Raw genomic sequence first — 24,670 nt, forward strand, 5'->3', positions numbered from 1 at the left:
AAACCTTAATGTCAACAGGCGGCATGACTCGCCCTTTTGTGATCATTAAATAAAAATCACGTGGAAATGTTCTTGAAGATGTAGCACAGCACACCACCAAAAAGAAATGACATTTATGATTTTTTCATATGCTACCAAGTATTAAACAGTAAATAGCTAACACATTTGAGAATCGCATAAATCATGGTGATATGAGTAGAAACATGATTCCCATAGCTAAGATGACTATATTGTTGGTAATGTTCATATATAAATAGTAGTTGATAGCTTCATCTCATTCCACTCCTTGATAAAGGCATCCTCATTCACTATTAGTCAAGGAGGTTGTTTCACCATTTTTTACCACACTGGTCAGTCCGGGCTGGTGTAAGGGAGAGGCTAGGATCGTTTCAAATATTACTCGCCGCTGATATTTGCCTTGCCTGGGAATTGAACTTAGGTAGCCGAGCTGAGAGCACAGTGGTGAAAACCACTGCACCACGGCCCTACCACTGAACGACAGTTTCCATATAATATTGATTTTGATTATTGTTTTTAAAATTGTAACTGAAATACGACCCTAGCCAACATTTAAATAAACCATTATTTCGTTTTCTTTTTTATAGCTGTCGTTTGTTACGAGGGAAAAAAGGCTTTGTAGAAACCGGCTCAGTAATTGTGAACCCTTATTGCTTCATTAATTCAATCCCAGTCAATGATAGTCATTTGTGAAAAGCAAATGTCTCTTTTCATTCCAGACATGACTGGCGCCTTTGTAAAATGCCTGCTTTTAATTAAAAATCTTAAAATGCTACATGCGTGATATAGATATATACACTTTTTTATGCAATTATTCTCTATCTTTACGGTGCACTAAAAATGCAATTCTTCCATAATTATATATTGTATTATTTAGTGAGGTAATTTATGTAGCAGCGTTTCATAAGCAGGAAAGTTTTGAATCTGCGGGCATAATCATCCATTGCATTCATTTAAATTATATCATCACACTTTTGTTTTCCCTGTTGCGTATTATGGCTGTGTTTTATCAGCTACAATTAGCGTACAAAAAAACAGTATTTACAAAAAAGAGGTTTTAGGTCTAGATTTTCTTTGCATCTGAGCCATAATCTCATGATTGGCTCCTGCGATTATTTTGCCCACATTCTTCCACAGACCACTTTTGCTGATTGTAATAGCACAACGCTCATCTAATAATTGGCGGTTCCCTCTAATGTTTACTGCTGGATGTTCAGCCCTACCTTGTTTATACATCGTTGTTATACAGCAAAGAAACATCGTGCCGGACTAAATAAATATTCCAGTATTTTTTTTTATCCAAACAGATGGATGTTTTAATGTGCCTTGTAGGACAACACAGTGCATCTGCAGTTTTTTTTTTATAGACTTAACGTTTTCTGCTTCATTTGCAGCTACCATATACCCAAGTCCAGCATTTCATCCGAATGTATTTATTTATATGGCTAGCATTTAAGTTTATAAAACCAGGATTGCTAAAAATATATATATGTATGGTACAATGTAACTGCTATTCGCCAAACATTGCAATACTGAAAAAATCCCTGCAAATTAATCTATTGAGATTACAAGTAGCAACATTTCCCACAACTGCAAAAAATTACTGGGAATAAAAGCATAATAATAAAACATGAATGTGTTTTAGTCATGGGTACTATGGATTTGAATCATAATTTTATTACAGCAGTACCGTGCATATATGTTAATTATTTATGATCATCAGCCATTACCAAGCCATGGCTGATGATGTGATGTAATAATTTATGTGGAGAGTAGAAATGTACGCAGTGTGCACAGTTGAGCGGGTGCAATTGAGGACCAGCAGGTGTGCGCGTTGGGGCAGGAGGTTGACGCCGGAGAGCCGGCAGTAATTAAGGAGTTGAGCGGGTGTAATTGAGGACGAGCAGGTGTGCGCGTTGGGGCAGGAGGTTAGCGCCTGAGAGCCGGCAGTAATTCAGGGGTTGAGCGGGTGCAATTGAGGACGAGCAGGTGTGCGCGCTGGGGCAGGAGGTTGGCGCCTGAGAGCCGGCAGTATTTAAGGGGATGAGCGGGTACAATTGAGGACGAGCAGGTGTGCGCGTTGGGGCATTAGGTTGGCGCCTGAGAGCCAGCAGTAATTAAGGATTTGAGCGGGTGCAATTGAGGACGAGCAGGTGTGCGCGTTGGGGCATTAGGTTGGCGCCTGAGAGCCGGCAGTAATTCAGGGGTTGAGCGGGTGCAATTGAGGACGAGCAGATGTGCGCGCTGGGGCAGGAGGTTGACGCCGGAGAGCCGGCAGTAATTAAGGGGTTGAGCAGGTACAATTGAGGACGAGCAGGTGTGCGCGCTGGGGCAGGAGGTTGACGCCGGAGAGCCGGCAGTAATTAAGGGGTTGAGCGGGTACAATTGAGGACGAGCAGGTGTGCATGTAGGGACAGGAGGATGGCGCCGGAGAGCCAGCAGTTATTAAGGGGTTGAGAGGGTGCAATTCAGGACGAGCAGCTGTGCGCGCTGGGGCAGGAGGTTGGCGCCGGAGAGCCAGCAGTAATTAAGGATTTGAGCGGGTGCAATTGAGGACGAGCAGGTGTGCGCGCTGGGGCAGGAGGTTGATGCTGGAGAGCCAGTAGTAATTAAGGGGTTGAGCGGGTACAATTGAGGACGAGCAGGTGTGCACGCTGGTGCATGAGGTTGGCGCTGAAGAGCCGGCAGTGATTAAGGATTTGAGCGGGTGCAATTGAGGACGAGCAGGTGTGCGCGCTGGAGCAGGAGGTTGGCGCCTGAGAGCCGGCAGTAATTAAGGTGTTGAGCGGGTGCAATTGAGGACGAGCAGGTGTACGCGTTGGGGCAGGAGGTTGGCGCCAGAGAGCCGGCAGTAATTAAGGATTTGAGCGAGTGCAATTGAGGACAAGCAGGTGTGCGCGTTGGGGCAGGAGGTTGGCGCCTGAGAACCGGCAGTAATTAAGGGGTTGAGCGGGTGCAATTAAGGACAAGCAGGTGTGTGCTTTGGAGCATGAGGTTGGTGCCGGAGAGCCAGCAATAATTAAGGATTTGAGCAGGTGCAATTGAGGACGAGCAGGTGTGCGCACTGGGGCATGAGGTTGGCGCTGAAGAGCCGGCAGTAATTAAGGATTTGAGCGGGTGCAATTGAGGACAAGCAGGTGTGCGCACTGGGGCAGGAGGTTGGTGCCGGAGAGCCGGCAGTAATTAAGGGGTTGAGCGGGTGCAATTGAGGACAAGCAGGTGTGTGCGCTGTGGCAGGAGGTTGGCGCCTGAGAGCCGGCAGTAATTAAGGGGTTGAGCGGGTACAATTGAGGATGAGCAGGTGTGCATGTAGGGACAGGAGGATTGCGCCGGAGAGCCAGCAGTTATTAAGGGGTTGAGAGGGTGCAATTGAGGACGAGCAGGTGTGCGCGCTGGGGCAGGAGGTTGGCGCCGGAGAGCCAGCAGTAATTAAGGATTTGAGCGGGTGCAATTGAGGATGAGCAGGTGTGCGCACTGGGGCAGGAGGTTGATGCTGGAGAGCCAGCAGTAATTAAGGGGTTGAGCGGGTACAATTGAGGACGAGCAGGTGTGCACGCTGGTGCATGAGGTTGGCGTTGAAGAGCCGGCAGTGATTAAGGATTTGAGCGGGTGCAATTGAGGACGAGCAGGTGTGCACGCTGGGGCAGGAGGTTGGCGCCTGAGAGCCGGCAGTAATTAAGGGGTTGAGCAGGTACAATTGAGGACGAGCAGGTGTGCGCGTTGGGGCAGGAGGTTGGTGCCTGAGAACCGGCAGTAATTAAGGTGTTGAGCGGGTGCAATTGAGGAAGAGCAGGTGTGCGCGTTGGGGCAGAAGATTGGCACCGGAGAGCCGGCAGTAATTAAGGTTTGAGCGGGTGCAATTGAGGACGAGCAGGTGTGCACGTTGGGGCAGGAGGTTGGCGCCTGAGAGCCGGCAGTAATTAAGGGGTTGAGCGGGTGCAATTGAGGACGAGCAGGTGTGCGCGTTGGGGCAGGAGGTTGGTGCCTGAGAGCCGGCAGTAATTAAGGGGAGAAGCGGGTGCAATTGAGGACAAGCAGGTGTGTGCGTTGGAGCATGAGGCTGGTGCCGGAGAGCCTGCAGTAATTAAGGGGATAAGCAGGTGCAATCGAGGATGAGCAGCTGTGCGCGCTGGGGCAGGAGGTTGGCGCAAGAGAGACGGGAGATGGGGGCGATGATTAGGGATTAATGAGTGCGAGAGGCGCCGTGGAGGAGACAGCTTAAGTGGGGAGCACGTGAGGACTCGGAATGAGGAGGGGTATATAAGTGGGAGTGTGCATCGGGGACCAAGAGAGAAGACATCTCGCCGCGGCTGCTCGAGCCGTCAATGGGACCTCGCCCCTCATGCCGCTGTCGGGCGGGTGTTGGCTGAACCCTCCGCCCGGGACAGACGGGTGAGTGGGTACGGGGCACCATAGGAGAGGGCAGTGGCGAGATAGGAGAGAGTAGGCGAGATATGAGAGAGTAGACGAGATAGGAGAGAGTAGGTGAGGCATGGAGTAGGTGAGGTGCGGAGTAGGTGAGGTGCGGAGTAGATGACAGCTGGTAGTAGGAGAAGCAGTGTGTTGTGACAGTGGAAGGCAGTCAAAGGAGTGCCTATAACGGGTGCGAGAGTAGGATTAATAAAGTGTAAGCAGGTGACCTGTTACTCCATGTCAGTGTGAGTAATTTCGAGACACTACATATGTAACACCTGCAGAAGCTGATTTCATCACACCATCTCCTCTGTGGTAGTCTTCTCAGATACAATTCAATTCCTTGGCTGCAACTTCCTCCAATATTCTTGACCATTGGCCATCATGGCTTCTAGTGACATGTCCTACCCAAGCCAAACTTGGAAAAATATTTTGAATGATTTAAATAACCTGAGTATGTTTTATCATCCATGTGTCCCTCTTCCTGTCTACCAATGTAATTCCAAGCATGCATGCTTCTTTGCTTGCATTTCAGATAAGTTTATCATTAACGAAGACATTTACTTCTAGATTTGAGGCTTTCGTGACTGCAAGAATTCATACTCTTAGGTTTTTTCGGTAAAGTCACGTAGGTAAAACATTAAAATTAATAAAAGTAAAATAAATAAAAAATCACGACGTTTCGGAGGCAACACAAGTCTCCGTCATCAGGTGGGACCGTCACAGCCAGATTTGCTGCATCAAGTGAGGCAATGATTCAAGATGTAATCCCTTAAAAGCAAGTTGAGGGGGGAGGAGAGGGGGGCGGAGCTCATCAGAATGTGGAACGTTCCATTCATTGGCTACCACATTCTTTACCTACGTGACTTTACCGAAAAAACCTAAGAGTAAGACATTTACTATCTGTAGTAGTTTATAGGTAAGTGTGTGTGTATATGTATATCTCTTTGGAGAGAATATTTGGTGAGGATTGTTGTGCATGTGCCCTGGATAGCAAGCTCTGAGCGACTGTACGTGTGTGAGTGAAATTTCAGAAGTCACCTTTGCAGTGTCTTGACATTTTCACATGGTGCAATTCATTTTTTCTCTTTTTAATTTAAAAGTTTTCAGATGCCACAGAAAGGGCCACCCGAGTGATGTAATGCTGATTTTTCACTCTGTCCCACTTGAAACAAACTGTCACACACATTTCTGCAAAAACGAAGCAGTCTGATCTTGCTCTGTCATGGGTATTTTCACCAAATCCCAGGATTCTCCAGTATAAGTTTTTATATGTCACAGGATGAGCTTGGCCGTTAACTTCGTACGTGCCATTGCATCTGTAAGCAGAAGTTTAAATGCACGCCCTGGTGCAACAGCTGTTCACTTATGACATCCAGAAAAGGAAGACAAATAATAAATATGTTTTCTGTTTAGTTTGTTGTCTGTCCCCTGCACTTTCAATACGTGCGATTTGGCTACGTGCAGTGCAAAAGAAGTTCAACAAACATACAAGTCCCTATTCTTTTTTTCAAATTTTCTTGCTGTGGTTTTCACACCTGATGATGACTGCTTGTGTTGCAATCGAAACGTCGTGAGAATGTAATTGTTTTCTTTTATTATTTTATTTTTTCCCTTCTACGTGACTTTACCGAAAGAACCAAGAATATTAATCCCTGCAGTCACGAAAGCTTTAAATCGAAAAAAAAACAAGTCCCTGTTTAGCATGAATATTGAACTTTTACATTCGTGGGTTTTTTCCAAAATATATATTAGCCACAATTACATAGGCTGGAGCTTCTCTGCTGTAATTTTTTGACTTTATTGAAGTAGCTTAACTTTGCCAAAAAGAGATATTCCCTTGTTAACATTTGTATTTTATTTTTGGAAAACAGAAATGTTGAACTTCAATTGGTGGTTAAGTAACAGAAAAAGGTGGTTTTAGGGTCTGAATCATTTGTGTCGGGGGTGTGGGGGCAAGATGCTATCCTCGTGCCCACCCCGCTGCTGCAGTGATGGCATTGACCCCCCCCACCCAAATAAATAGATTTTGAGCTACCAACCACCACTGCACTCTTCATTTCCAACAATTCGGCTCCGCTTGGGCCGGCACCTCCCTCCGGTGGGGTGCCCGGGGCAGCCGCCCACCCTGCCCACCACGCTCTGCCCACCCTGCCCATCCGGCTCACCATGCCCTGCCCACCCCTCACCCTGCCCACGACACCCTTGCTACGGTATTGGTTTGTGGGGAGCAGTAGTATAGCGGTTAGTGCGTTGCGCTACGAATCCAAGTGACCCGAGTTTGATTCCCGCTCACAGCCAACACCGGAGATGATTATAATTATTTGATCCGATCCTGAGCCTCCCCTAGGTCGACTCAGCCTCAAAAGAGTACCTGGTGCTGTGTAAAGACATCGCCACTGGAGAAACAAAGGCGGTCGGGCGTGGTGCTGGCCACCCACACCCCCTCATGCGCTGTGCCTGCCTTCATCGGTGCTCACAGGACTTGCCCCAACAATCTGTTAAAGCTACTATTATAATTGCAAAAGGGCAACTGTACTGCATTCACATTCCAATTGATGTTTTTGAGAAAGGTGAATTATTATTACATCGAAGGGTCATCGGGTATAAATGGCAGCTTGAATATGCTTTCATCCAGCAGTGGATTGACCATGGCTGCTGAGGATATTTATTGACACAGTGTAGCACGATTATTTTGTACTATTCTTTTGCCCGTCCAAGGACGGGTGTATTGCAGCAAATATGAAACTTGCAACTGAAAAGCAGACCGCGACGTGATATTGATTGCATCAATTCGTGTGCAATTTGAAAGGGCGCGGTGACACAGACTTATTTCATTTTAAGGTTATAATCCCTTGTTCATCATGATGTCCTTTTTACTTTGATGTCTCAACAGCGTTACGGAGATCGCGTGACGTGAGGGTTCTGCCTTTGTAGTGAGGGTTGTAAGTTGACGCCGAGGAGGGGGGAGGAGGCGCCTCGCCCCCCCATGTAGAGTGACGTCAGCCCCTAATTATTATGCATGGGGGGGTGCCCATTTGGAGGACGTCACCTTATAATGATTATTAATGAGGGGGGAGGGTGCTCCATGTGGTGTGACGTCACCTTATAATGATTATTAATCAGGACAGACATTCCTGGGTGATTATAGTCGGTATAATGTACACTTCAGTTACAGATACTGAGCATATTGATCAATCGTGCTGAATTATGTGGACTTGAATAATCACATTTGGAAATTCCTCTTAGTACAACAATGTTTTAAATCCCACAAATTGTGTTAGAAGTGTTGTGGAGAGTGGTGGCGCAGTGGTTAGTGCACCTCACTGTGACCATGGCTAACATCAGCGACGAGATATTTCTAAACTGGTCCTCTTGGTTTCCCCTAGGTAAACTCAGCCTTAAATAAATAACTGGTGTACAAACCATGAAAACAGGCGTGGTGCTGCCCAAACTATCTCCTCGTATGCCTGGCCAAACTTAATGGGTACTAACAACACTCTTTCCAACCCTATGAATGGTGATCTTAGTCTTATTTATAAGAGTTACAAAAGAGCAGCATGTATTGATATTAATTCTTCTTAGGATACCTGGAGAAATTAAATATAGTTGTTTTATTTAGATATGTTGTATATAGTGGGTGCACCGCAGCCAATAGAGGCAACTATCATTTACTGCAGTGTAAAAGAAATGCAGTAGATATTGAATCAAATTAGAGCACTGAATTGTGACAATTCGTTGGATAGAGGCAGGGGCTTATTATTACTAAGAGTGTTTCGGTACATACACCATACTCGATTAACATAACCCTAAAAAATATGTAAGTAGCCAGCCATAATACTTGATTAAATTCACAATTTCAACGATCATGAGTTAGTTTTCTCAATGAAAGTAAATGTGCCTATATTGTAAATATGCAACGCAACTTCGCACATTCAATTCACAGCAGAGTGAGGAATAGGCCAATATGTGAAGGTTGGATTTGTGAACATGTAGATAGAATTACATGTATTCCATGCTTAAATAGGATACTGGACAAAAAAGAAACGTAAACAGCTTTAAACATCACGGGGAGTGCATTAGTGTGTGTTATACGTGAGACAATGTACGCAGATATTCAGAATTTATTGCGATTATAATTTCGGCAGCCTTGTTCTAGCTCTGGCAGAGGGCTTCTCAGCGCTTTGCGCCTCGCCCGTCGCCCCCACTGATGTCCCCCCCCCCCCCCCACCAATTTGTGCAGATACTACTATTGAATGTAGGGTGTGTAGGCATATGTGCCTACAACATTTTTTTTTTGGGGGGGGAGTGATTTTTGTTTGTGGTAGTTGGGTCGACAATTGTTGTTGTAAATCTGTTGGATCAACTTTTTACCCCCACATCTGGAGGAGTGGGGTCCACTTTCTTATGACTTTTGAGTCAGGCCTTCTGAAAGGCTCTAATGATTTAGTTGATGGACACACGGCTTTTATGATGAGATATCTGAAAAGATCAGATTTGGGAACATCCATATAAAATGGCAGTTACAATACTGTGACGGGTGTGGGCTGTTAATTGTTCATTATGGATGTATCGGTCGGATATGCGACGTTGTAACAAACTCCACATTTGCGAAGGAGTTACATTAAATAAATTGGAGGATGCTATTCTTAAGAGCAGGGGAGTGAGATGTGGATTTTAGCAAAAACTAAAAAAAACACTGAAGAAAATCAATTTGGGGGAAATTTCAGGGTAACGGCAATGCCGTGCAATCGTTTTATTAGTGAGTCGGCTCGATGGCGAAGAATTCATTTTCCTGACGGGCATTCTGAATGCATCGTTTCAAATTCTCCTCTCTCGAGCCTGGCCCACTAGCCACCATTTTAAAGCGAAAAGTCCACATGAGCCAGAAATGTCGATTTAACATTTTGTGCTTTGCACATTGGGTCAAATTACTTGGAATTGCGAGCTAGGTAAAAGTTGTAAATGGAATGGTAGGATGACTTTTTTGGAGGGGGGGTGCTCAAATTATTTTACCAAGCCCTGTAATTTAGCTGTAGAATTATATCTTGTGATTGTTTTTTTCCCTTCACGGAATGACAGATTTGAATTTGTTGATTTATTTCATTTCCAAAATTCTATCTGACCATGGAAAGGTTAATGCAATCAGTGATGGTGCCATTTTAAAAACAAGCTTGGCACTGTGCTTGCTGATTGCCTAAATGCAAATGCAGTTTGGGTTGCTTTTCATGCATAGACGGCTTATTTATAAGCCCGTTATTTACGAGCATGTTATTTGAGTCATTTCTTTTTCTGTCACCACTGCTTTTGTCAAGAATGAAATGGACAATCTGGTTTGATGTGCAACAAAGCTGCATCAATTTGAAATATTTTAAATATATTTAAAGAAAAATCCTGGCGCTCTCTGCAAGACATTATTTCTAAGAGTGTATCCTCGCAGTGGGATTAATGATCTTCCAAAAAGTAAATACAATGTAAATGTGCAGCCCTACCAATGCTTGCTCACACCACACATGGAGAAAGAGGCTCCTCTAGAGGTCTATGCCTTCACGAGACGTCTTGGAAAAAGTTCACACTTCACCGCACCAGACGTGTCCTGCTGATTAGATACTAATTCAACACACCGGTGTATTGTAGAGTAAACTCGCAACATTTAAAATTTGAGTACGACGTCGCGCCGATGATTACATTACTAACCTTACTAATTGGTTGTGTCGGGTGGTGGTGGGCTTCACGACGCATTTTTACTTACGCGATCTAATCCAAAAATACATTTATCATGGATAATATTGGTCGCGAAAGCCTATGTGTTAAACTGACTAACTGTTGTGTACCCATATATGCTACTGTGTGTACAGAGGCGGTGGAGATTTAAGAAACTTGCAACATCGTTTTAATGGCCACACAAGGGCATTGAACTGCTAATCTCCACATTGCAAGCCCACTGTGCTGACCATTACAACAAATCACCATATTGGCCGTCTGGAAAGCTGTTCCTTCCGATAGGAATCCACTGGAGCTATGCACTTTTAAATCTCGATTAAAAACTTATTTATTTAGAACTGCTTGTTGTGGTTAGTCTGCTGTCCTTCAACCTGCACCTCCAATTTGGATGGCTGGCCACGTACGGTGCAAGATCCAGGTTCGATTTAACATGATATGTAAAATTCGTGATCTGATCCTATCTTTGAAGGATGTGATCCCCGGCGTCTACAAACTAAGCTGTGTCTGCGGCAGTAGTTAAATTGGGGAAACTAAGCGACATGTCTCGGACCGTGTTCGTGAACATAAGGCAGATCTGAAACACAGTAAGACCAATACCTCGGCCGTGGCTGATCATTGTTTTAATGCGGTGGGCTCACACGAATTTGATTTCTCTAAGACGAAGGTACTTTGCAAACCCACTGGCTATCGACAAAGATTCGTTCATGAAGCAATCCATATATACAGACATAGAAACAATTTCAACTGAGAAAATGGGTATAAACTCAGCAATCACTGGAAGGACATTATCAACCAGTTTAAGTCATAACTGGCTGTAATGTTTCCATTTTAGACCTGGCAGCCCTTTAATTGGTGGAAGCCCGCCACCAGGACCATCACTACCCACGATTACCATCACCACTAGCAGTAGCCCTTTATTGGTAGAAGCCCAGCACCAGCACCATCACTACCCACGACTACCATCACCTCTAGCAGCAACCTCCACCGTCACCAGTGTGAGTGTGTAAAGCGAGGTGCAATGATTACCTGGCAGCTCTTTTAATTGGTGGAAACCCACCATCAGCGCCGTCATTGCCCACTACTACCATCACCTCTTACACCGCCCTACATCACCTTCTAGCACCCCCTACATGCTGGGGCACGCCGTTTTTAATCCCTTACATTGACATTAGCTACCCCACCCATGCTGCTGACACTTGGGCTATGCCCATTTTTAAACCTTTATAAACAGTTTGCCTTTAGAAGCCAACCCCCTTTTCCTGATGACGACCACTTGTGTTGTGATCGAAACGTTGCAGTTTTTTTGTTATTTTCTTTGAACCTATCTACGTGACTTTAGCAAAAGACCTAAAGAATAGGTGCAAAAGAAGTTCAACATTACACACATATAAACCTCTAATTGAGCATAAACATTTTACTTTTACATTCGTGGGTTTGTTTAAAAATATATATTAGCCAAAATGACATAGGCTAGAGCTTCTGTGTTGTAAACATTTTAAATTGATTAACTTAAGGTTAATGGTAGTGAACGTGCAGGTACTGCAGTGGAAGTTTCCATGAGTAATATAACATAAAAATCAACTGCAATCATAAAAATAAGGTTAATGGCTCGACATTTTAAGTACATTATCTCCAATTTTCTTTTCCCCCAAGAATTCAATCACGTTTAAGTCCTAAATTACATGTTTAAGTGGTGTTGCGTCATTTTAAATAGGACAGTTTTTTTTTGTTATTTTAAACCACCATCCCAACGGGATTATTTATGCTGAAGAGCTGGGTTGTGGAGAAGTGGAGTTCGCCATGTCCAATTGATTCAAACCGTGTGATGACTACACCATTTGGCTAGGTTGTGTCTTCAGGGCTTGGAAAGTCAGGATCCACTGTGACTGAAAAGGCAAGTTATGAAGGAATGCCAACAAACATACACATGGTATTGGCACGTTCATATTAACATTCTGAGGTCCTGAAATACTATGTATAAAAAGCATGGAGGGATGCTTCCAGCAGTGCAATGGTAAGCACACTCGCAAACCAGAGGTTGTGATTCAATCGCTCTGCGTGGCAGTTGATGTAATGTTTTTTTTTTATCGCCTGCCTTTGTCCACCCAGCAGTGTAAATTGGTATGTCAGAGTTAGTTGACCGATAGATCACGTGTTAGGTGGGAGGGAGTGGGGGGAGGGAGTTGTAGGTACTCCCACCTCTGTCAAGTCTTCTGGTCCGTGTGGAAGAGTAGGCCAAATACCCAGTGGAGAGCCTCTAGAGCTCCCTCTAATTGCAGTGGTTCTTAACCTTTACTACAGCCTTGCACCCCTTTGGTTCTCAATCGTGAAAATATTTATAATGTTAATACATAAATCTATAGGTTTGATGAAACAAAGTAGTCGTACTTGCGTGCCCCGTGCTTAATTTGTGTTTTCATGATTTACCTTGTAAAAAAATCTGGCATGTCTCTCACCCCCAGAAAGGGCATCTTGCACCCCCAGGGGGTGCGTGCACTCCAGGTTAAGAATCACTCGTCGAATGCATGGCCCATGTGCCAGCAATGGCATGAGCAAGAAATTGCAGGGCTGTACCTTTACCTTTTTTATGAAAGAAAAAATGGAGCGAATTACAAACTTTGTAATTTTCCACCACTTTATAAAACCATATAAGCCATTTACTTTGCCATAGTTAAAGCGAAATGATTTCAATATTTTAACTTTTACACATATCGATCAGGGTGTAAAATACTTATCTTGGCCCAGAAGCAACAGGACATTTGTGCTTGGGGCATATTTACAGCACTGAACCAAAATACAGAAACCAAACACGACAACATAGTAATTATAACGTCGATTGGGGATGAACTGCAGTTAATATTGAAACAAATAAAGCCTGCAAAGTTTAGCTCGGGTTAAAAATGAGAAAAGCAATTGTCATGTCCAATATTATTTCTAAACCATTGGAGACATCTGTCAGTGGCGACACAACTGAAAAATACAGCAGAGTATGTGTAGAGTATCCTAGTGCAGCTGTTAGAGGCAGACCAAAATATAATTTTAGATAAAATAAATAGGCGGACAAGAGCAGATTGGAGTGTATTTGTGAAGCTGAACTTGATAAGGGCAAGTAACATCGCGAAGCGCCTTAGAGAAGAGCGTTTGTAAGCAGTGTGCACTTCTTATGATATATGGTTCAGAAGCACGGTCATTTATGAAACAATAAAAACACTGAAATGTGACAAAAAGAAGTGAGGAGAGATGCACGCTTCGAATAATATTTGGAAACGCAAAGAGGAGCGTGCATTTCAAGAACATCTAATGGACGTCTGTCAAAAAGAGCTTCATAGCTCGTCGGATTCCTCCAGTATAAATACATTTTCTGATTCTGAACATCTGCAGATAAAAGACGTAGTTCAAACTGTTAAGAAAAATAAGTGGACTTGGGCAAGACACGTCGCGAGAACGGATGACGGCCGATGGTTACGAATACTAAGCGAGTGGCAACCAAGAAATTAAACAACATCCTAGAGGACGTCCACCAAGGAGATGGAGCGATGAAATAAGCTTTCGGGCATGTGCTAGGTGGATTATTACATCGCAGGTGAATGCATGCAGTATAATTTAGTGGGCAGTGGTGCATTGGACACTTCTTTACGTGTTCAGGACGTGCAATGTGTCAGACATTTATCTGAACCCATGGCCTGAAAAACGTGTTTTGAGATAATTCATGGACTGCATAGATCCTTGCCCCTATAGCCACCTTTAGTTGGTAACTAAAGGTCAATAGTCAAGGTCACGGCATTGTTTACATGTGTGTTCTCATTAGCGAATGCAGCTCCACTTTCTATGATGTTTCAATGTGTGCACTATTTTTGAGTGCCTAATACATCATGTGGTCTCTTGAGAAGTAAAACAAATGTACACTACTTCGGCGGCTGTTTAAGTGAAACCGGGATTTATTAATGTCATACTTGGCCGTTAATTCTACGATGAAACGTCACCCGTGGTATTGTTCTGCGTGACCGTAATTACTGGAACATAACTTTTCATTCGTATTAAGTCCATGGATCCACCTGCAATGACCAGTTTTGCGGTGTTCCGTGCGGTTTTCCATGCGGTTACAATATAAATCATTCGATGTTGAACTTAAACGTTCACTTTTGTTCGTGTACTTAGTGTTCCATTTGGTGGATAGTGTGTGCAGCTATGTGGGAGATATCTAAATACGCACTTCTCTTACAGGACAAAGTGATTTTATTGCTGAAATGAGCAACGAAGCTGTGCTCATCCCCTACATATGGCTCTGAGCCAGAAGTGGGAAAAATCCACATTCCTTTGGAAGGGGCAAGTCGATCCAACTACTGTTGACCTCCCCACAAAAGTGATTACTCATCTCATGAACTCCACGGGGATGATGGGCTGAGTTCATCGCCAACCAGGATTTGAGCTCGCAACCTTCCAGCTGCAATCTACGAGCTCTACCACTGAGTGTATATCTTTATTGAATTTCTCGCTCACAAATAGAATTGCAAATGTGTTATTTTGCTAATTGGATGTAAAGCATGTTGTGAACATTCTGTTGACTTGTAGACAGCCTGTGTGTGTTCTAAATAGAAACATCATTGCTGATCATAACTTGACGGCTAGAAACAAAACAATTTTCAAACACGTTCGTCATTGTCGACAGCCTGTGGTTGAAAGCTTGTTGATTGGGGTGTTCGTATTTCCAGGGTACACGTACATCAAATTGCCAAATATAATGGTGCAGGATGAGACATTCCCTGAAGAAAATGTTTCCTGAAAATTATATTAACATCATTGTCGAAGTAATTTGAGGTGAATGAAATCAAATGTATTTGGCACTCAGGCACAACCCTAAGATTTTCACTGGAAATACGTGGCTTCATTCGTAGAAACTTGTCAAGATTGTGTTAATAATATGTGATTTATTTAGTATAAGATCTGCATGGTATGTTTTATTTAAAGCTTGAATTTCATTGGAATTTCTATTGAAAACGATTGCATTGTTAGTCTTGTAAATAATTTGGTCCGAGATTGCATGGTTGGGAAACTATTTTAAAAGTAAAAAATCTCACCTAAAAAAAACTAAGTTGTTTTAATGTTCCCTTTCATCGGCGACATTTTGTGAGGTGCTTAACAAGAGGCACTAGCTTCCAGATAGAAAAGTGAGCATCCTTTAACTCAGGTAAAAACTGTATTTTGCAATTAATTTAACCCAAGGGGCTTCGGAAATGCTTGTGTTTTTCTTTCCACTACACACACAAAATGTGAGATACGGTGGCGATGTAACAAAGGACCCTTGGCTGTTGCCGAAGGAACGGTGGAGCCGCTGTGGTTCCTGCTGCTCTTGGCTTCGAGAGATTATGGCAGCGGTCCAAGCTACGCGGAATGATTGACACACGTGGGCTCAGGGAACAAAATCAATGGGGGAGGACAGCGCTTGCGGTGGGGGTGGCGACAGGCCTGAATGGAGATCTGGGGTTAATGGAGAAGGGTATAAAGGGAGGAAAAGCAGTGGGCCCCCAAGCATCCCACGGGCAATCTTACGAAGAGACGGCTTCATAAATCAAATACCCCGGATGTTTAGGGAATGATTAAATGCACTGTTTACAATTGTACATGAGAGCCTTTAACAAATGCAACTTCTGTCTGCCTGAAGGCAGCCTTGCCCCCGTTGAGAATTAGACCTCTTACAGTAAGCACAGCTTTGGAAGCCAATGTCAATGTCTGCAGGGATGCCTTGAAGCTTGTTTTACAATAGACGCCACGGCCTACGGATTCGTGGCAATGCCTGAAAAGGAATCAACGACTGTTGACTAATGACCAACTCGAAGTGCCACCGTATGTCACAAAGATGTTGCATGCATGCTCACTGCAATGGCCTTTTAACGTGATGTTGTTGTTGTACTCCCTGCTTTATTAATGTTTAAGTCATTATTTAACATTTAAAACCTATTAACATGTATAATTATTGTTAAATGTTGGCACACATTGCACGCAATCTTGGTTAAAGCTTTTAAGAGCTATTAACGATCTTGATTTATTTATATATATAAGTGCACAATGCTTTTTATTCAAGGTTTTACTTTTCAGGGTTGGATAGCACAAAGTAGTATGGACCATGTTTAAGGATAAAGGCATATTACATGTGCAGAGTATTAAATTATATATTGCAGTGTGCACGTTGTAGTTGCTAATAGAAAATGCATGGCTGCAAAATGCAAATCTGTCCTTGCATCTTTAATGACAGAATATTTTACATTGAGATTTCAGGATGCGATTAACAAGCAGAGTATGCCAATGCCAAAAAAAAATGTACGTCGCCTTTAATCCCAATGTTCACCGTGAAACACAAGTGTTGAACCGAATGGGGATCCTGTCATTGTGTAGTGGTCGGCTCACTGGATATGCAAAACGGAGGTTTTCGGCACTGCAGTTGAAAACACTGAGTTTCTCAAATCCCCTACCCCACCCCCCAGAGCCTCGGTCCACCCAACGGATCGCTTGCGGTGGGGGTAAATTGTGGGTCCTTACCACATCGTCCAAGACTTATTGCCAGCGTGGCAGAGTAGGCCAAATACTATATGGTGGTGCTCTCTCCATATTTAATCTATTGGAGGTCCTTCGACCAGCAGCGGCGTGAGTTAAGCAATTTCCTGGCTGCACATTTACATATTCTGCTAAATACTAAAAATAAGTTATGGAATTTGTTGTGAATGCTATTTGCGGGGGTTTTATGCTTTGGCAAAATGGATCAACTATACGTAGTAAGTAAACTTTATCTGGTTATGTGTTGTTGACGAATCTACTCTGAAGTCCGATTTGTGATAAAATAATGAGGTCCAGGCAATTTTGGGTTCAATCCACTACTGGATGAAAGCCTTCACATCCCAATATCGATCATGAGGGTTGTTTGACCATACTTCACTACGTTGGTCATTGCAGGTTATTAAAGCACGTGAAGATAAAGTGGTCATAAATTGTTGTGCAATGTGTGCATGGCTAATACATATATTTAGTGTGAAATGTAGACTCGGCAGAAAAAGCCAAATTTATGTCAGCATGGCCCACTTTTGTCACCTAAATTATATGTGGCTTCATGTATGCTTCTAGGTAATTTGCAAAAGTTATTATGCTTTGCATGATAATTTCCGTCAAGGTCTATAGGGTGGAAAGTTGAACGTCTGTAACTGCAGGGGGTAGAGGAATGTTTAGGAATTAAAATTAAAACTAAACCTTCACATTTAATTAATCCCTGTGTTGCAGACGCCGAAAATCAATAGATTAAAGTGGCATGTTGCCGCATTGCACTTCTTTTCGTTAGCCGAGTGATTGATTGATTTATAAAATATATATTCCATTCAAGGATTATGGCAATAGTGAGATACACTTTCTTTTTTAAGGCATATAGGAAATATGGAAATGTGACCGTGGTTCTGGTTGTAAATTTCAGCGTAACTACGAGTGCATAGCGGCCTACTCTTGCAGATAGTTCCGTGAGATGTTAACGTGCGCGGGCACGGCCTTAACATCTTTGAATGATGGCACGATTTCTGATTCATTGGTTCCCATGCTGCTGCAGCTGCTGCGGATTGCGTCTCAAATCAAGTGAATCTTGGATTCAGATGAGAGCAGCAGCACCTCTAAGCCCCGTGTGCTGGGACCCTGAGCTGCCTGCGTCTCTTTTGAGTTTTTGTATCTGTATTCAGTTAGCGGCGGTGCATGCCCTTGTTCAATTTTCTGTCTATTGGCTTTGTGAAGTGCCAGGCGCACAAATATTTTGGTTCAAATTGCACAAAGAAACCGCATTTGTACCACGTTAGACACTCCCCCCCAGGCGAATTTAAAAACAAATACTCTACACTTACACAACTTAAGGCACACAGGCCAGGGCACTCCACACCCCCCACAGAACGGAGTGCAACACATTTGCCAATTTCTTAAGGAAGAATGCTTGGGTGGCAAAGGTTGTCTGAGAAACCGCTCAGCAAGAAAATGAGCTGCAAACACAACACATTTTGTGCCCAGGTGGCGTTGATTGAAATCGCATTTTGCAGCTTGTGTCTGAAATCTGCTCGCAAAATGTGTGGGGAATTACAAAAGAGCAGAGAGATAAAGTATCGGAGTGTGGACGCTGCTGGACCTGATGCAATTTGCAAAAAAACACTTTTCAACAAGTCTGTCTGTCCCAGTCCTTGGGGTAATAGTGAGGACTTGCTGCTTAGAGAATCTTGTTTCCAATCTGTCGTTGTGTCTTACTTGTAAACTATTCATTTGAGATCCATTCATGACGAAATGTAGCTTTCAAAAATTATGTCTAACATGTTTTATTTATTTTTCATTATTATGTGGCTATAAAAACGACAGCTTTTTATCACATCACTTTAGCTGAAACACGGTGACATGTGGCATCGAGTTTAATTAAAAATAATTCTGTAATTGGACTGTATTAATGTACGTAACTATATTTTCAGATATGTTAGGCCAAGTTTGTTACATCCATTGAGGAGCAGAGATTGCCAACTGTTTCCAGTCACAAACAAGAATGATTTAGAGGTCAAAATGTCACAGTTGAATTGTCCAAAAATTAACATGCATGAAGATCGTGGAATAAAATTAAATAAAGGCATTAAAAAAACAAATTTCCAATGCTAATTTATAACATGCATACTGTTTTTTCACATATCTGTATTGGCAAATTTTAAAGAAGTAGTGAGGCTTTGTAATGACTGCCATTTACAAATTTTTTTTATAGAAATCACCTACGGTAATTGGAAAAACACAATAGTTTATTCGTGAACTTGAGCCGTTAATAGCTTTCCATAGATGTCCTTCGTAATTCACATTCCCCATTATTTAGTTGGATATAGGTGGACTGCATTGCTCTTGAAGATATCCTTGTATTTTACGGTTGTCAATTTTCTAATCAATACAATTTTTACATTTTAATGAAGTTATAAGATTGAACATTAAAATAGGACAAGGAGAATTAATTTTTTGGTTGCAAAAAGCACATTTTTCATTTCATAAATTATTTCCTTTTCAAAACCTCAATTTACCGGTACAAATGACTTTCGTGAAAATGAAGATTGCCAGTTGATCTAATTATCTCAATTCCAAAAAGAAATTCTACGCTTTTTTTTGGGGCGAGTGCCGCAGGGCGGGAGGAATTTGCAATACATGTTGTAAGTTCAACGCATACAATTATTACACATTTTTTTGTTTGAGAGCAATATTGCATAACGCAACTCAACTTATTTTACACGAAACAATATCCCTTTGTTTGGCTCGAAAAGTTGTATTTAGCATTGTTCCACACGAATACAACAATTCTAAAGTCTGTGCAAATTGTGACTTTAAGCTCACTGTCAAGGTGACCACGGGCATAAAAATGAAATAGGTCTGAAGGCTGACAGGGAATTGACGGCAGCTTGTGTGCACCGAGCTCCATTACCTGCTGCACAGTGTCAGTCTTGAAAGATTTAACCCTCTCCTTATTCATTTTCGCTTCCGTAGCTTGATTGCTGGGTTTAGGTACGAGTGGACGCGTTATCTTGAGCCCACTGTGCCTCTTCTAGACGAGCATTGCACGCCCGCGCGAGGTTCCTCTAAGGCGACGCTTGCGCGTACAGTTTACCAGCGTCGCTCGTTGTTTCAGGCACGAGTTGATGAACGCTCGACGACGCACGTTTTTTCAGTACAAGGCACTGTGAGCTGCGTGGAGGATTCATCGGGGGTTGTGGGCCTTGCGTGTGCAGTCGTTTGATGCCAGGGACAGCATTTGTATAGCCGTGGCACGTAAGCGTTAAGTTTTCTTGGTGACATGTAAACACAGAATTCTATTTGCATCTGTATGAAGTCCTGCGGGTGTTGCTTAAATTATCTAAAATATGCCAGAGTGGCACGGTTGACGACTGCCCTAATGTTAATGGGATGAAATTGGATTTTTAGTAGCCACTGCCCATATGGCAACCACTTCTGTTACGTGTCATCTCTGATGGCTTGATTTAATTGGGTTCTGATTACTCTGAGTCAGCATCGTGCACCAAAAGTTAATGAAATAGCTTCTTGGCAGCGATGGTCTGTAGCCATTTTGGTACTTTCCCTCCTTTGTGAAGCAATTTTGTTCTAAAGCTTTAGCAACCATTTTACTAATAGGCCCGCCTGTTTTCTGAGAGGTGTTACCATGCAAATTACAAAGGCATAAAATAACAATAGAAGGCCATTTAATGATACTATAATAACCCCCGCATTTTCAACAAATCAATCTGTTTTTATTTCTTATCAAAAACTGATCGAAAAAAGAAAACCGCTTCGGTCAACGTTTTTGTTTTACAAACCATAATTTTGTAATCTGAAAACAGGTTAACGGAATATTACCAACTATATTAATATTTTTTTGTATAACTAACCAATCTGATTTATATTCTGTTCAGAACATTATATAATACAACAACAAAAGCTGCAGTAAGCATCTTTTTTTAACGAAACCATCATTCTGTTCTAAATTGAACCGGACCTCAGCCTCAACACAGGTTAGCAAATCGTGACTGGCTGGTTGGGTCATTTGTATTGAATGGTTCCCATAAGAATGGTTCACCCTGAGGGGCTGTAGACTTAGAGACAGCAGACTCTAATGTAGAGACGGTATTGGCCCCTGACAAGGGATCTCTTAACTTCAGAATTTTATTGGGTTGAATGTGTTCACAAGCACACCGTTCGACTCATTGTACTACACGGAGGAGAAAAGTGATTTACTTGGTAAACAAAGCAATGGTGTTTATTTTATAATGATATAATGGTAATTGTGACATTTATTAGGAATAATACATTAATATAATTTTCATGTGAAGACCTAAAAGATAAAAACGCATTTTACAATTTATACATCGGTGCATGTTTTCACATATGTGTGAGTGCATGTGTAATGTGTACTAATATACCGTACGCGTTTTCTTCTTTGGTATGTTAATGAGAGAGCATTTCACGAAGAAAAACACAGAATAAAATACGTATCGCAATTTTGTCGGAATGAAATGGAACGCATCCGAATGAAAACCCCGGCAGGGAGATGGAGCGATGAAATCTGCTCATGCGTACGTGGTAGGTGGATCGTTACATCACAGAACTGTGAGACTGAGGATGCTTCCATTCAGCAGTTGATTGATTGTGGCTGCCGACGATGCTGACGAATTCCATAAAGTAACATCAAAAAGCGCGTGTTTTAGTCCCGCATACTCTCCTCGGTTATTGCGCGCATAAATACGTACCCACGCAGAAATGCGTGACTTGAGTGCGCGCTAGCGCAAATTACGTGCACGCGCGCAAACGCAGCGAACGGCGTGTGGCGACCCGCCGCTCGTACCTCGCACTCTTGCATGGCCGACACGATGAAGGCAGAGCAGTGGGTGGTCGTGCCGTTGGCAAGTCCCTCGGTGGCCTCCGAGTTGGTCGGCTTGTAATCCACGTAGTACTCGAGCGGGATCGTGGGTTGCGCCGCCCGCTCGTCGCTGGCCCCTCGTCTTCGCCGCTTCTTCTGGCGCCGGTGATGCGCCAGGGGACCCTGCTGCTGCAGCTGGCGCATGCTCGCCGGGTAACGGCGCCACGAGATGTAGATGACCAGCAGGATGACGAGCACGGACAGGATGAGCGCCACGCAGCCGGCGATCACCTTGTGCAGCGACACAGCCTCCAGGTCGGGGTCCGGCGGCGGTGGCGGAGGGTGCACGGGGAAGACCGCCGCAGGGTCTGTGGGCAGCACGATAGGTTCCCCCCACTCGATCCTCGACTCGACGACGGGCTTGAGCCAGCCAGTGGGCCGGCTGCCCGGCTTCGAGGCTGGCGCCGTGGGCTCGGCGGTCACCCGGGGCCTCTCGCCGCAAATGTTGTAATTGTCGATGGCCTCCATCACGTTCTCGCCCTCCAGGTGCTTGGGACCGGCGCAGATCATGTTTTTCTCTCTTCGGATGCCGAAGGTGGTGAGCCAGCTACCCAGCGCGCACAGGTTTCGGTCGCACTCCCAGAGGTTTCCCGAGAGGCTGATGAGGCTGAGGGACTTGAGCGAGCTGAGCACCTCGTGGGTGAGCGTGGTGAACTTGTTGGAGTCGAGGCGCAGCGTCTGTAGGTTTGGCACATACTCGAAGGCGTTCGCTCTCAAGGACTGCAGTTCATTGCCGGAGAGATCGAGAATCTGCAAGGTGCTCCAGATCCAGACCATGCCCTGCGTCATCTCGCTGATCTTGTTTCCCTGCAGGTAGAGGTGCCGCAGGCTCATGAGCCTCGGGAAGTGAGCAAAGTTGACCTTGGAAAATTGATTGTGCTCCATGTGGAGCTCTGTCAGCCTGGTGAGGCCAGCAAAAGCATTTCGCGCCAGGCTCCTCAGCCGGTTGTAGCCAAGGTCCAGAAACTCGAGATTTCTGCAGTCTTGAAAAATCCGTACTGGCATCGTCTTGATGGTGTTGGAACGCAAGTGCAAGCTCTGCAACTTCCGGAGGCCCCTGAACAGATCCGGATCCAGTATCTGCAACTGGTTGTACGACAGGTCCAAATTCCGAAGGTTTGATATTGGCCGAAATGTACCATTGGCCAGATTTGAGATTCTATTGGAACTAAGGATCAGTTCTTTTAATCTGCGTATCCCTTGAAAGGCATGTGCATCTACAGTATGCACGTAATTGTGGTCAAGGTATAGCCATGTCAGTTGCCTAAAGCTGGCAAACTGATTGTAGTTCAACTCTTGCAGGCTGTTGTACCTCAGAGACAAACCGAGCGTGCCTGCGGAGATATTCCGTGGCAGTCCTTTCAGACCCAGTGACTCGCAGTATACGATCTTCACATCACACTTACAGCTTTTGGAACATGCTCCTTCGACTGTTGAGAACGATAACATGAAGGCTGCTGTAAAAATCATCAGTCTTGTTCTTGGGTCACTCAATACCCTGAATAGAATTGAACCTGAAAAACGAAAAATGCGATTGAGGTAATGAACAATATGCTAAAGATTTGCGTTTATTTAAAAATACATTCACAAGTTACACTCACAACTCAATGGTAAATCCTATGTCTTTTCTGCTATACGTAAAACAAAACTAGATGTGTCTATGCAATTGTTTATTCGTACCAGAATTATAAATGTAAAAATATAGACGTTGAATACAGTAGAAGCATTATTGCTAGTTTATATCTTTTTACTTTTAAAGACCGCATTTGTTCGCCTCGTACATAATAAGGAGTGCAATTTGCAGGAAAAGACTTACCCATTGCTGAACACATTGAATTGGCACTTGATTTCAAAATGTGTCGCACGCTGTGTCTAAAACCCACCGTCGATACGTTAATGGACTAACAGCATGACTGACAAGATTATATTTCCTCCCCTTAAAGGCACTTTTTACTCAATATAACTGCACAAAAGCATGCGCCGGACTTCCACATCGAGAATTCGAAGTTGTTTTTCGCTTGCAGAAATCCATACGATCCGCACACGGAGAGAGAGAAACGGGCGTTTTTCTGGTCGCTGTGCCCAGCCGACAATTAGAACATCTTTACATCGTTCAAAATCGAGCCTAGATCAGTGGACTGCCGCCGATTCTGATGCTTCACTGTTTTTCCTGCTCCTTCAGAATTCGTGGGCTCTGCGCGAACGCAACAAAAAAACAACCCCAACAAATAAATCCCATGCAGCCCACCCCCCCCAGCCCCGTTTTGTTTGTCCCCTTAGTTTAATTAACAATGCTGGTTTTTTTGATCAATTAGTTGAAAGGTATGCATCGCGTGGGAAATGATCTATCACTTTTGCTTGCAACGTACAGAACCCAAAAAAACCCCACAACCATTGCATGTCTCTTGCTCGCTAGTGTGCTGGCGCCAATGGTTGTTTGGTCTGCGCTCAATAGCTGCGGCTCTCTCTCGCTCCCTCTCCCTCCCTTCTCTCCATCCCTCTCTCCCTCTCTACCCTCAGCCCAGCACGCACGCCCTCCTTCCCTCAACTCACTGCTTGACTGATAGAGAAATTCTGATGCAGGGCTGCCCCTGGCGGCTTGGAAGTGTTGCAGTCATGGTCATGTGCACTGGATGACATTAAGCCATTGCTACCGTTGCACATGCGGTAGTTGAACATTTCGGCATATTAAAAAAAGCCTTCTCGATGGCATTGGCAATATCTCTACAACCACCTTCCTGTAAGATTCTATCTCTCGTTTTTTTTTTTAAATACTCGGCATTAGCGCACGGGAGGTTTAGTAAATCAATGTCTATTTAAAAAAAATCCCAAGGAATAATTGCATGAAGTGGCTAGTATTTTTTTCACTTTTCTTTCATTAAGCCTTATGAGTGTAATGTCGCACTATCGAATCCATTACTCGTACACACTTAACTATCTCGCGTGATTCATTTTAAAATCATTGTTCGTCGATGTTGTTAGCTCCGAAATACATTTAATGGCTAATAAAATGTCATATTTGCAGATTTTAAACATCAAAAATGTAAAATTGAATAAATAACATGTGCGTAC

General features: G+C 43.6%; 1 protein-coding gene across 2 annotated transcripts in view; it reads right to left on the reverse strand.

The window, feature by feature from the left end:
* Nucleotides 1-24,154, reverse strand: part of LOC144931513 (leucine-rich repeat transmembrane neuronal protein 4-like) — a 38,857-nt gene extending 14,703 nt beyond the window's left edge. Inside the window, exons 1-2 of one of the 2 annotated variants that reach the window (XM_078855448.1) lie at nt 23,415-24,154; nt 21,524-23,112 (exon numbers count right to left, since the gene is read on the reverse strand). In XM_078855448.1, the coding sequence (XP_078711574.1) occupies nt 21,524-23,112; nt 23,415-23,430 (1,605 nt within the window). In that variant the 5' untranslated portion in view covers nt 23,431-24,154. The remainder of the gene's footprint in view (nt 1-21,523; nt 23,113-23,414) is intronic. The other variant, XM_078855449.1, reaches the window with a different exon arrangement.
* Nucleotides 24,155-24,670: the final 516 nt, after the last annotated feature.

Source organism: Lampetra fluviatilis, chromosome 4, assembly GCF_964198595.1.
Source record: "Lampetra fluviatilis chromosome 4, kcLamFluv1.1, whole genome shotgun sequence".
NCBI classification, from domain to species: Eukaryota; Metazoa; Chordata; class Hyperoartia; order Petromyzontiformes; family Petromyzontidae; genus Lampetra; species Lampetra fluviatilis.